At 31.6% G+C, this 13,349-nt stretch overlaps 1 protein-coding gene across 1 annotated transcript; it reads right to left on the reverse strand.

Moving 5' to 3' along the window:
* Positions 1-8,758: 8,758 nt before the first annotated feature.
* Positions 8,759-10,470, reverse strand: LOC142553558 (cytochrome P450 94C1). Its single transcript, XM_075663899.1, has one exon. It carries the CDS (start codon positions 10,369-10,371, stop codon positions 8,875-8,877), a length of 1,497 nt encoding a protein of 498 aa, XP_075520014.1. The 5' UTR covers positions 10,372-10,470; the 3' UTR covers positions 8,759-8,874.
* Positions 10,471-13,349: the final 2,879 nt, after the last annotated feature.

Here is a 13,349-nt window from a genome sequence, read left to right on the forward strand (position 1 = left end):
GTAGAGATTTTCCCGCGCTTTGGCACCTAGTTCGTGAATTAGAATAATTACCGCTCGTGGGCCGACCATCTGGACCGATGGAGTCTCGAATCCCACTAGTGTATAAAACATCATTACTGTAGGCTTTTGCAGAACCCATTTGGAATTACTATACGAACTTGGACTTGGTCTTCTAGCCAATTACGCATTTGGGCCTTAAATTGGGCCAGAGGGCACTTTATACTCTTCTCCCATTTCAATATCTAAATGGACTGGATCCACTTTCCGAGCCTTGTGAAATGCTGTAGTTGGTTTTGAATTCCGATCCAATAACAACCCATAAGTAAAAGGTCCAAGGTTTTTATTTTCTCTGTCATAAAAAAAAACACCTAATTCCCTCAAAATTAACAAATAAGAACGCTTTATTTAAAATAAGACACAAAAATAAAATCGGCAAAAACATGATTTTTAGAAAGAACTCCGACCTATTGCTAATCTAAACAAGAACCTCGGTATACGATTCATCCTCGACATATTGTCCATAACCAAGATAAAACCTTGACACATGAAACCTCACCTCGATCCACCGCCATGATGCACAAGACCAGAGTCACACATTGAAAACGAAGAAGATGCTACATCCATGCACACGAATACACGATGATGATAATTTCAAGTGTCGAACGCCACGCCACGACAATTACATCTTTGATAAACTCAGTATGTTCGATAAACTCACAATTTTATTGACAATAGGAACCAACCTCCTACTGATTAATATGATTTACAACAAGTCAGTCAGTCAGTCAGTGGACGTAAACATGCATACGACGTATAATTTCCACAGACTACATAATGCATTGAACACCAGTTAGTTTATTTAATAAAGGAATCAATCCATTTTAATTGTGGTGTATGTATATGCACATATACAACTATATTAGTTACCCGACAATATAAAAATGTTTTAAATCAGTTTTTCGAAAATTTCATACGCCCGACTAACTTAATAATAAATAATAATATGTAGTATACACGAGTTAGACATTTGGGTGGTCTGTGGATGGAATATTGAAACAATGTGCGACTTTGTCCTATTTAAAATATAAATTATACGATTTTAACGGTTGCAATCTTGGCACTTGGCCCTCCCCCCGGATGTGGCTGCACAGAGTACTTGGAACTCTTTTCTTTTTTATATATACGCGATGCGTGTGTACGATTTTTTTTATCGTTATCGATGGAGTAAATGAAATTTGACAAATTATGAAGTGGCTAAATTAATATTTGAATTGTAAAAATAAAAAAATAAAAATAAAATGTGTGTTGAAAAAAAACAAAAAACAAAAGTGTAATATTAGTATCATATAAGGTTAAAATTGGAAGATTGTATGTTGAAATTGGAAAAAAAAATAAAAACAAAAGTGTAATATCAGTATCATATAAGGGTAAAATTTGAAGAAAAATTTGGTGTCCTCTCTAGGTAGTTATTATAATGTGCTCACACTTAATAATATAGTATAGAAGTATAGATATAGTATAGATATTATAGATTTGGTCATATTAATAATGATAAATCGTTAGTCAACAGGACTGCATTTGCTATATATATATATATATATCCTTTGACATTTTTGTGTAAATTATATCTGTCTGCATGCTTGACTTCTCACAAAAATTAATTAGACAAATGACCATCTTGATAATATGTTCTAATTTACAAAAACAAATTATGGCAAACATCCTTAATTAAATAACGAAAACTCTCGTAAGACAATTTCACGCGTAGATTTTGTGAGACAAATATTTTATTTGAGGTGCTCATAAAAAAATATTAATTTTTTATGTTAAAATTATTATTTTTTATTATAAATATGAGTAAAAAGTTGACTCGTCTCACGGATAAAAAATAAAGACACTATAATTAAATTAAAACCATACTAAAAAGACCAGCTACGCGAGTTAGGTGACATGGAGTAATTTAGGACACGATTATTCTAGTTGTTGCAAACGAACCCAACATAAGGAGAGAGACTTCAAATATATATATATATTTAAAATAATAATATTAATTAATTATATATATATATATATGTGTGTCTTGAATATATATTAGAAGGCCGATGGTATTAAGAGAAACGTGGGGCGGTACTGGATCGACATACTTTATCAACCTAGGAACTCGCATCTAATTTTGTTTTTTTTTTTTTTTTAATTTAAAAAAATATGATTAATAAATAAGTTAAAAAAGAAAAGGAAATAATTTTAAATTCAAGAGTGTTCAAATAGGTATAATGAATTTATTTATATGATTTTCAAGCTTATAAGCCCATTTAAATACATTCTTAAACAGTTTATAAATCTTATATCAAATCAAATACAGTTGATTGGATAAAATTATTGTTTTTTAGGGTTTAGGTTATAGGTTCAATTCTCACTAAAGTCATTTTTTCTATTTTTTTATTTTTAATTTATATATCAAAATTACAGTGTAGTCCGTCGTTATTTCTTATAATTATTTTCTAATTCTCATTTAAATATAAATCCAATGACTTAAAAAAAATTTTATGCAAGCATGCAATGTGTGCGTCGGTGCACTAACGTTGAATAAGGTTGTCCTTAGATGATAATGGAGTTCACTACAAACAAAATTTGTGATAGTTTTTCCAAATATTAGCGACGGTGTAAACAAAAACCGTCGCTAATTAAAAAAACTTGCGACAACTTGAATTTATGAGCCTTCGCTGAGTAGCACATAAACCGTCGCTATAACTACTTTAGCGACGGTGTAAACAAAAACCGTCGCTAATTAAAAAAACTTGCGACAACTTGAATTTATGAGCCTTCGCTGAGTAGCACATAAACCGTCGCTATAACTACTTTAGCGACGGTCTTTCCTAAAACCGTCGCAATATTTCTATAATCATTTTCGCTCACACCGCTTTACATCTGCGATGAATTTTTCTCTTGAACGATTCTATTTTCGATTTAAGATAAGTTTTTTGCTCCTCAATTCTTAGTAAATTTCTGATCAGTGTGTTGGTTAAAATCATGAATTTTTAGCTTGTAATACAGGTCGTTTTTCAGCTGATTTTTGGTGCGTGTACAGTACTACAACATCTGTTACTGTCAAATTGTAAGTTTTTCTTTAGATTTATAAATAATTTAATATGTTTTTGTTGCATGTGATTTAGAAATTAAATAACATATATTGAATGTTTAATTTGTTATTAAAATATTATTTACTTTAATTAATATACATTATCAACATTAAAATTATAAATAGATATATGTAAAAAAAATCATGATTTATCAATCATATATAATGAAAATAAATTTGAATTAAATATATTATTAATTAATGTTGGGCTAAAACATAAATCAATAAATTAGATATTGATGAAAATCTTAAAGAAACATTATGTAAAATAATAATGGATTCAAATCAGGATTCTGAATATAGTAATGATTCTGAAAATACTTCAGAATTATATTATTCAAAAGAAATTCTTGAATCGGACATTTCAAATCAAGAAGAATGTCATAATTGTATACAAGGAAAATATTGTATAAATCATTTAAGTGAAAATGGTGATACAAAAAATGAATTTTATAAACTTATGTCTCAATTTCAAGATCTTAAAAAGTAATGACCGTGAGTTTTATCATAATAAAAAATTATGTACAATGCTATTAAAAAAAGCTATAATAACAATCTAATTTTGGTCGCACCTTTTAAAATAAAATTATTATATGCTTAGTGAAATATTTTAAAAATTCAATAGTGATCCCCATTTACCGAACTGATTTGAATTAAGTTTAAATAAGAATAAATTAGAAGTTCATGTGCGTTAAGCTGCTGATGTTGTGTCATTTGATCTTGTTGATTAAGTGGGTCTCAAAAAAGTAGAGTCAGATCTTAACATGTAATAGTGTCTCTGTTGAGGACATGACCGGTACACACGCGCCTCTTCGAACTCATGAGCCTAATAACCTAACTCATTAGTACTCAATCAGAGATTATGTGCAGAACCAAGACATTTGCTTGGAACGTGTATCTACTCATCAAACAAGTAGCAAGCATCTTTACCAAACTATTATTCGAGGTTAAGTTTTTTTATTTTCGTAATGTTTTAAGTCTCATTGATTTATCTTAAACATCAACTCAGGGGAAATATTGTTTAATATGACTAAGATTTTATAAAATATTGTTGTATTAAATACTCATCCTATTCGACGACCCCACTATGGTATGCGCCAATAAGCCAACTTTATTATATTGACAAGACATTGTTTCTTCTAAAAATGTGTCATTACTGGAATTTCTCCAGTATTCTCTCTTTTTAGAAAACTTTATCATATAATATACCAAATTTTATACATTGTGCTCCTTTATCATTAACCGAATATTGGACAACCTACTGCTTCTATTTTTCAAAACATTTTCTCGCACTTTTATGCAATTGGTCAGTCTATTAGCTCGTCTTTCTAAAAAAATTAAACTAACTGTAAATATGCTGACGTGTGTCCTTGTGTTTGTAACTTATGGTTGTACATTTATTTTAAAAGCATCCTTTCAAAATTTACATCATTTACTTCGCATATATTCATCTTCGAGCCTTCTGCTTTCTTTATGCAATATTTACAATTTTCTGGAAATCTTTCTCTCGATTATTCTAACCTTCAAATGGGCAGAAACGCCCAACGCATATACTCTAAGTGCTTACCAAATCTAGTTTACATATGTCTACATTGTTTGAGATGCCAACCTTGTGGCTATGTTCGAAGCCTTGGAGACATATGGCCTCCGTTAATTTCTGGTAACTCCAACAATCATATATGGAACTACGCTTCTGGATTTCTATGCCAAAGCTTCTATTTTTGTTGAATGGAAGTTCGTCTATTCTCATGACAACAGTACATTTATTATTGATGAAGCTCTACTCATTTCCATCTTGTCTCTTCCCACGATTGGATTGTTGATTTCTCATCCATCTCCAAGGAAGATATGGCTACTGCTTTGAAGAATTTTTCGGCTTCAGGAGAAGATTTGTCGCCATCGTGCTTCAAGAGTTGATGAAAATGGAATTTCGAGTCTTGATCGATATTGTTGCAAAATCTATCTTGATAAAGGCCAGAACCTTTGACAATTGAAAAAAGAGAAGGTCCAGGTGATTTTTATTGTCATTACTACTGGAACTCAAGTCAACAGGATCTACGTTCTGTTCAAGTCACTCTCTGAGATGGTTTAGAAGAAGAGTGTTCATATCAAACTTCTCAGGGATGCTGGTTTTTGTTTCACTTCTGAAAAAGATGACAATTCCACCACTATGATAGATACTGATAATGTGGTTGTCATTCGACCCAAACTTTCTGTGCATGAATTTATCGCAACAAAGAAAGAAATCGGGGTTCAACAAGAAGCTGCTCAAAATCAGAAGAGGATCAAGAGAAATCTTATCACTATGGTCAATGATTCTAAACAAACAGAGTCTGAATAATCATATGCTCTCATTCAACTTCTTCGAAACAGACCTCAGCAAATAAAAAATCCAAACCTACAATCCACATTAAGAAAACAACGGTCATTTCGAATGCACACCTTATAGTGTACGTCTTGTTTTACATTAACTTACATTTTTACTTACCAAATACAAAATTACATTTTTATCCTTTTAACCAATGATAATTTGGTGATTGATAAAAAAATGTAACCAAGGTGTACACTAAGGTGTATATCTGGCAATGCTCTTAAGACAAATAAAATATTTTTGTCAAGATTGTAGTATAAAAAATTCATATGGGGATTGAATACTAATAAAAGATATGACAGAGAGATTTTAGCCCAACTTCCCCTTGTTATATTGTAAAATATAAAATTATCCTCACTTAAATTTTTTTAGCTTGAATGTTTTTTCTAATTGAGTTTTGAACCTAATATCTCGTCGCAAACTTGATATTTTTGATATTTTATTAATTAATTAATAACAAGACTAGCAATCATACAACTTATTATTAACTTTTCTTATTTCATCTAATTGATTCAGGTTATGTTTGGATGGATGAATTTGAGATAATGAATCAAATTTATTGACTTGATATTATTTTAAATTTTTTTCGTATCAATTTATGCAATTTTAATAGTAATTGCGATGAATTTTAAATACATATGTCGTACCCAAATTATGGCAAACCCAAAACAAACTAAAAACCCAATGTTAGAGCTCATTAGATTAAAGAAATTTTGGTCGTTTGAAAACTGGGTCAAACTCGTGATGAACGTCGGGGAAGTTACGGTAATCGTGGGAATAAGGGAGAATTCACTTGGAGGAGTTTGAAGAAAAGAGATGATGAAACATAAGAGAAAGGAAAACTCATAAATCATCAAAAAAATTCAATACAAAAAGCTTTCTGACAAATTCTAGAAATTTTCATCTTTCTAGCCTAATTATTTAGCATATTTTTAATAGATTTTCTAATACTCCCTTCATATTTTATATTATTCCTTGTATATATGTTTATTATAGTTCGTAATTGCAGAATTGATTTGATTGCTATTTGTGAACCTATTCCCCAATTTGTTTTGTATTATTGAATAAATTTCCTATTTCTTTTTGAGTAACAGATAGAATTATTACCAAAAATCGATTCAGGATCAAGAAGATTTATGAAGGAAGTCAAATTTAAAGTTGGCACGCTTTCATGCAGTTATTATAAGTCAAGTTGAAAGATTTGAGAAGCTAAAACTCAAATTTAATCAATCTGAAAATATGGCTGCAACTTATTGTTTTGAGCATATCTCATCACTTGGTTACGAAAATGACCAGCAACCAAAACGGTTGAACAAAAAACTCAATTTTCCACAAATTATGCCTCAAACTTTCTTGACGAATTCGCATGTTACATAGGAAAACCGACGGTGGCAAGATCAAGCTGATGTAATTGAGTTGGAACTAGTTTGACATAACTAGTTCTTGTATTTTGTTCATATCTCACAAACCAGTTTTTGTACTAATTAACTAGCGACGGTTTTATGATCCGCCGCTATAATTAGCGACAGTTTTATTCACAATGTCGCAAGTTTTTATTTAGCGACGAATTTTGTTTAAATCGTCGCTAATTTCTGGAAAAACCGTTGCTAACACTAATTTTTTTTGTAGTGAAACTGAAATCCATTCTCATCTAAGCACAATCTTATTCGACATGGCTAGTCCACTGTTGACTTGTGTGGGTTATCAAAAATTAGAGTAAGAGTTGGGAAATAAAAAAGGGTACTATCCATTTGTTTCTTGAATTAATTCCCACAATAGAAAAGCTATATTTGATTTGAGATAAGATTTATAAACTGTTTAAGAAGGTATTTCAATGGGCTTATAAGCTTGAAAATCATATAAATAGCTTCATTATACCTATTTGAGCACTCTTGAATTTAAAATTATTTCCTTTTCTTTTTTAACCTATTTATTAATCATATTTTTTTAAATAAAAAAAAACAAAATTAGATGTGAGTTCCTAGGTTGATAAAGTATGTCGATCCAGTACCGCCCCACGTTTCTCTTAATACCCTCGGCCTTCTAATATATATATATATATATATATATATATATATATATTGAAGTCTCTCTCCTTATGTTGGGTTCGTTCGCAACAACTAGATAATCGTGTCCTAAATTACTCAATGTCACCGAACTCGCGTAGCTGGTCTTTTTAGTATGGTTTTAATTTAATTATAGTATCTTTATTTTTTTTTCTGTGAAATGAGTCAATTTTTTACTAGTATTTATAATAAAAATAATAAATTTAACAAAAATAAATTAATATTTTTTATGAGCACCTCAAATAAAATATTTATCTCATAAAATCTACACGTAAAATTGTCTCACAAGAGTTTTCGTGATTTAATTAAGGATGATTGTCATAATTTTTTTTACAAATTATAACATATTATCAAGATGGTCATTTGTCTAATTAATTTTTGTGACAAGTCATGCATGGAGACAGATATAATTAACACCAAAATGTCAAAGGATATATATATATATATATATATATATATATATATATATATAGAGTAAATGCACGTCCTGTTGACTATCGATTTATCATTATTATTGTGACCAAATATATATAAAAAATGAAAAGAGTTCCAAGTACTCTTTGCAGCAACATCCGGGGGGACGCCCAAGTGCCAAGATTGCAACCTTCCTTAACACCAAATTTTTTTTAATGTTTGAAACTATCATTTCAAATCATTGATGTATGGATGAATTTATTTCGCTGCAATTGTGATTACCATGGATTTGACATCCATTCTAAACATATGATCAAGAAATGATGAACATAAAGTTCGAGTTTAATCAAAAAATAATAAATTCATATTGTATTTACTTTAGTCTACTTAGCCGAGAGATGACGTTTAAGACGTTTATGAGTAATTTTTATAAATTTATATTTCTAGGGATCTCGATAAAATACTACTGTTGTTTAATTTTTTTAATATATCTTTAATAAATCTTTTTACAATTAATATATATATGATTGTGAGAGTAGGGCAAACTAAAATATTGAAAATTTTGAAATATCAGAAGTGTCGGTTGAAATTGATATATAGCAGCAGATAAGGATTCTAGATTTCTTGAAAAGTCACGAACGACATTCTTGATTTGTTCTTTAGCTCAACGAACACAAGAAGACTTTACGATTACGATGTAACTTTTTTTTTTCGAATTCATTTTAACATACACATCTCTTCGATCGCCCGGAATGGAATGAAATGAAATTACAGGTTAATCATTCAAATATATTCCTTGGAATTGATCTAGCTTGGCCAGATAATAGATACATACAAAATGTGCAAAATACTATATTCTAATTGATGAATTCACCATGTGTGTGTCATCTTTCCCGAACTACGACGGGTAATCCTCCTCTGATCGTGGCCGTGATGCCCGGCCCGAATTTCAGAGACCGATCCGCCATAGCTACTTGGATATCAAACTTCCTGATCAAAGACAAAGCCACCGTTTTCATCTCCACAAGTGCTATTTCCTTGCCCAAACAAACCCTTGGCCCGGCCTGGAAAACGGGATACTTGAATGGATTCGCCTGCTTGAAAACCCCATTCTCCAACCATCTTTCGGGCTTAAATTCTGCACAATCATGGCCCCAAATACTCTCCATCCTCCCCATTGCATAGGGGTGATAAGTTACCCGAGTGCCTCCCGAGACAATCGTGCCGTCTGGCAGAACGTCATCAGCATCGGAAAACTTTGAGTCGAATTGTACCGGAGGAAAAAGCCGCAAGCTTTCGTGTACCGCCGCCTGCAAGTAATGCATTTCTCGCAACTGGTTAAAACTGGGGCATTTTTGAGTCGCCGACCCCATTATCCTGTCTGATTCCTCGATTATGGATTGGATTACACTCGGGTTCTTGCTTAATAACCAGAAGAAACTGGTTAAAGATGAGGCCACCGTGTCGCGTCCTGCTATAAGAAAGCTTATGACTATGTCGCGGAGAAATTCGTCGTCGTCAATGGTAGCCATGAATCTGGACAAAAGATCATTTTGTGATGAGATTTCTTGGTGATTTCTTTTATACTTTATCACCTCTTTTGCCAGGTCGTTGACTGATTCAATGGCCTGTTTGAGTTGCTTCTCCTTCCCCAAATTGAAAAACCTCTTGATTCTCCAAACAATTGGAGATGCAGATATGGCCCTTTCTGCCGAGAGTCTCGACGCCAGATCAAAGGCCGATTCGAATTCCGAGATGGGCAGAGATAAATTCAAGCAACCAAGATCTAATCCGAACGAAAATCTACATATTGATTCGAATGAAAATCGTCGGAAAACGTCTTGCAAATCGAGTAAATCAGCTTTGTTTGCTTGAACAGATAGCAAAGGAATGAGCTTGGACTGGATTTCAGAAGTGACAATCTGGAAAGCATACGATCTTACAGAAAAGCTGCCCAGTTCAAGACTCGCCATTTTCCTCTGGAACTTCCACAAATCACCATCAACGTTGAAAATCCCTCTGCCCAAAAGATCACCGAGTATGGCCGAAAAGGGTTTCCCTTTCGGGTAGTTGTGGAACTTTGTTTTCAGCATATGCTCCACATTCTCAGTATTAGCTGTAATAACATTATTCAGGACATGAACATGAATTGTTCCAGTCGGAGAAATAGCAAGAAGATGAGAGTACCAATCGCAGAGATTATTGAACTGCGAAGACCAGCTTGAAGTGAGAAAACTCTGGCAAATTTCACAGCTACACCATGGCTTCAGCCTCAAAATGAAACTGAAAACGGAGAAGACAAAGAAAAGGGTGGTGAAAATGAAGAAGATGAAACCCAGAATCATCTGTATTGGAGATGTACAAGAAGATTCAAAAGCCATTACTATATTTGTGGAATATTAAAGAGAAACAAGATAGATTAAAGAGACAATTAGGATCATAGAAAAGAAGAGGAAATAAAAGATGACTGTTAGAAGAATGAGAGTGGGGCTCTCATTTATACGGATCGATCGACTTACTTTTTCGTAATTAACAAAGAAGCGTGTGGGGAACATAATTTTTTTTCTAGTCGGCAAATTTTTTATTTTTTTTTTTATTTTTGGAAGGGAGTCGACACATTAAAATTTCAATTTGGGTTTTTATGGCATGAGATTATGATATTTAACATTTTATTCTATGTATGTGAGGAAAATAATCACTTTTTTTTCATAGTCGACAATGTTAAATGTGGTTTGATATATGTTATTCATATGTACCGTGTTTTCATTTAATTAATATATGATATGCATATATGTTGAGTAATCAATCATGATCACTCATTCATACAATATGATTATATGAATGTGTATTATTTATCAACTGAGAACACATGTCATATATTGAGTATATAAATATAATTTTTTACGTAAATAACATGAACTCTTACTCAATTATTAAATGCAAGTACCTGATACGAATTGAGAATAACAACAAAATATGTCTTAAAGAATTTTTTAAAATATATTTAATGTTGTTCATTTAATGGAAATAAAATCATATTATAATTTATAAATGGAATGCTAAGGAGTGAGAAAATAAATAAGCTGTACTCCAACAATGTTTTTTTTTTTTGTTATTTATCATTTGAGTAGGTCTCTTGTGAGCCGTTCTCACGAATTTTTATTTGTGAGACGGGTCAACCCTACCGATATTTACAATAAAAATTAATACTCTTAGCATAAAAAATAATATTTTTTCATTGATGATCCAAATAAGAGATCTGTCTCACAAAATACGACTCGTGAAACCGTCTCACACAAGTTTTTGTCTTATCTATTTTTGTTTAAAAATAGTGATGATAAATTATAATCATTAAGATGGAAATTACATTTACGTTTTCAAGTAGAAGGTTCTATTTTATTGTTTTTGACAGTTTTTCAAGCGACGTGTACTTTCGGAAAAGTTTTTTTTTTTAAAAAAAATGTATAAGAAAGTAAAAACTATGTTTGCTTAACTCATAATAACCTTTTTCCCTCTATCCTTTTATATCATTCATTAAATATGTATTATTTAAGTTTTTTCATATACGATCGTTACATCATATTACTTTATTTTTACATATTACATACAAATACAACTTCATCTGTATTATATTATTAAATTCGAGACTCTTAGAGTAATTACCTTATATGACATCAAAATATTTAATTTCATAATTATATTTCTTACCTTACTAAAAATCTCCTCAAATCACTTCATAGTTTAAATAAAAAAAATCTAAACAAAACTTTTTTTTTAAAATCGAACCACTTTTCTAAATTGAAAATAATTTCGTGTTATTTATTTAATATTATTTGTTAAAATTAAAAATGATAATAACACATGTAATACGTGTGCATTGTGAGATACTACAAAGATTAGTCGTTACGTCGATTCCATATTCAACCGTCACAATCAACCTAAACACGTGAAATTCACACTTGACCTCGTATAAAAACAAAAGTTTTAGGGCCAACGATGACCTACATGAAAACAATACCCTTTTTTTTTATATATACAAAAAGAAAGTGGATATTGACATTTGATTGATACAGAGATTAGTTAGCTGTTACATTTTGTTGTGGCGGGGAAATCACATTTTGGCTCTTGACAGACGTGGTTTCGAGATTATACGCGCGTGTGTATTTTCATTTAAACACACGCTGTCCATTAAGTCTAAAGGATCATAAGTAACGCGTGCGCAAAAGCCTTTGAATTCTTTGCACGTGTGCGTCGATATTCTAGACTTGAGACAAAGTAGATATTTCTTGCGGCGTACGTAATAGAAATGTAACGACAATGTGGCGACACTTCAATTCATTTTATTGGAAAAGTCACGGTTGAAATGTTCTCTCAATTTCAGCGTTTGAATGGATATAATTATTGAATTCCATAAAACAAAATATATAATTATGAAATAAAATCTAATCTATATTTCATTGAAAAAGTCCTGTTGTGTGACCGCGTAACTCTCTTTTTTTTTTTTTTCCTTTTTTTTTCTTCTAGATATTGCATTTGATTGATATCGTCATATATAATATACAATATATCTATTAAAATAATTTTTTTTAACTTGAAATAATGTGTATATACGAGGCTATGTTCAGCTATCGAGTAAATCCACTTAACTTCAAAAATTGTCTAATCTTAAAAAGTTGCAATCATATAAGAATTTAAAAAATATTAAAACTCTCTCTTTTCTTATGATGTATTTATGATGAACACATTCAGTAGACTTAACTTGACGTATGCTACATGACATAGGAAAATAATTTTAGCATTGAGTGAGCTTATATTGAGTTGCAGTTTATAAAATTTTAAGAATGATTGGTCAAGAGTCTCTATCTCGTGTACGCCTGCTTACGGAGGTGCAAATCAAATGCCCGATTTGCATTGAGAATTACTTGGCTTGTGTGCAAGCGTACGAGCGAGACCTGAGTGTGTCGAACTGTCAAACCGAAGGCAAAATTTCCACCAAGGTTCACTTAGTTTTTGCTATTTTTATTTTCAAAAATTCACTCCAGATCTTTCTGAATGTGACCTTTCACCTGCTTGATTGTTAGTGCTCTATATGGCTGACTGTTGGTCCTCCAGCTGGGCAACCTTTGGCCTTTTGGATGGCCAGTCTGTGACTGTCTATATGGAACTCATGTGTCTATATATAAAGGCAGCCTCGAATCCTTCAAGCACATCTCACACTCACGTGTTACTCTTGACTCTCTTCTTTTCCCTACGTCATGGTGCCTTGCAACTCTGCTCCCGCTCGTGATACAATTTAGGTGCTTCTTCATTCACTAACATAGTATTCATGTTAGGTTATTGTTGGTTATCTCGTTTTATC

The sequence above is a fragment of the Primulina tabacum genome, chromosome 8, assembly GCF_025594145.1.
Source record: "Primulina tabacum isolate GXHZ01 chromosome 8, ASM2559414v2, whole genome shotgun sequence".
In the NCBI taxonomy this organism is placed as follows: domain Eukaryota; kingdom Viridiplantae; phylum Streptophyta; class Magnoliopsida; order Lamiales; family Gesneriaceae; genus Primulina; species Primulina tabacum.

What these genes read in the sequence shown, in the direction of transcription:
- LOC142553558 (XM_075663899.1), bottom strand. Translation starts at nt 10,371, where the DNA reads ATGGCTTTTGAATCTTCTTGTACATCTCCAATACAGATGATTCTGGGT.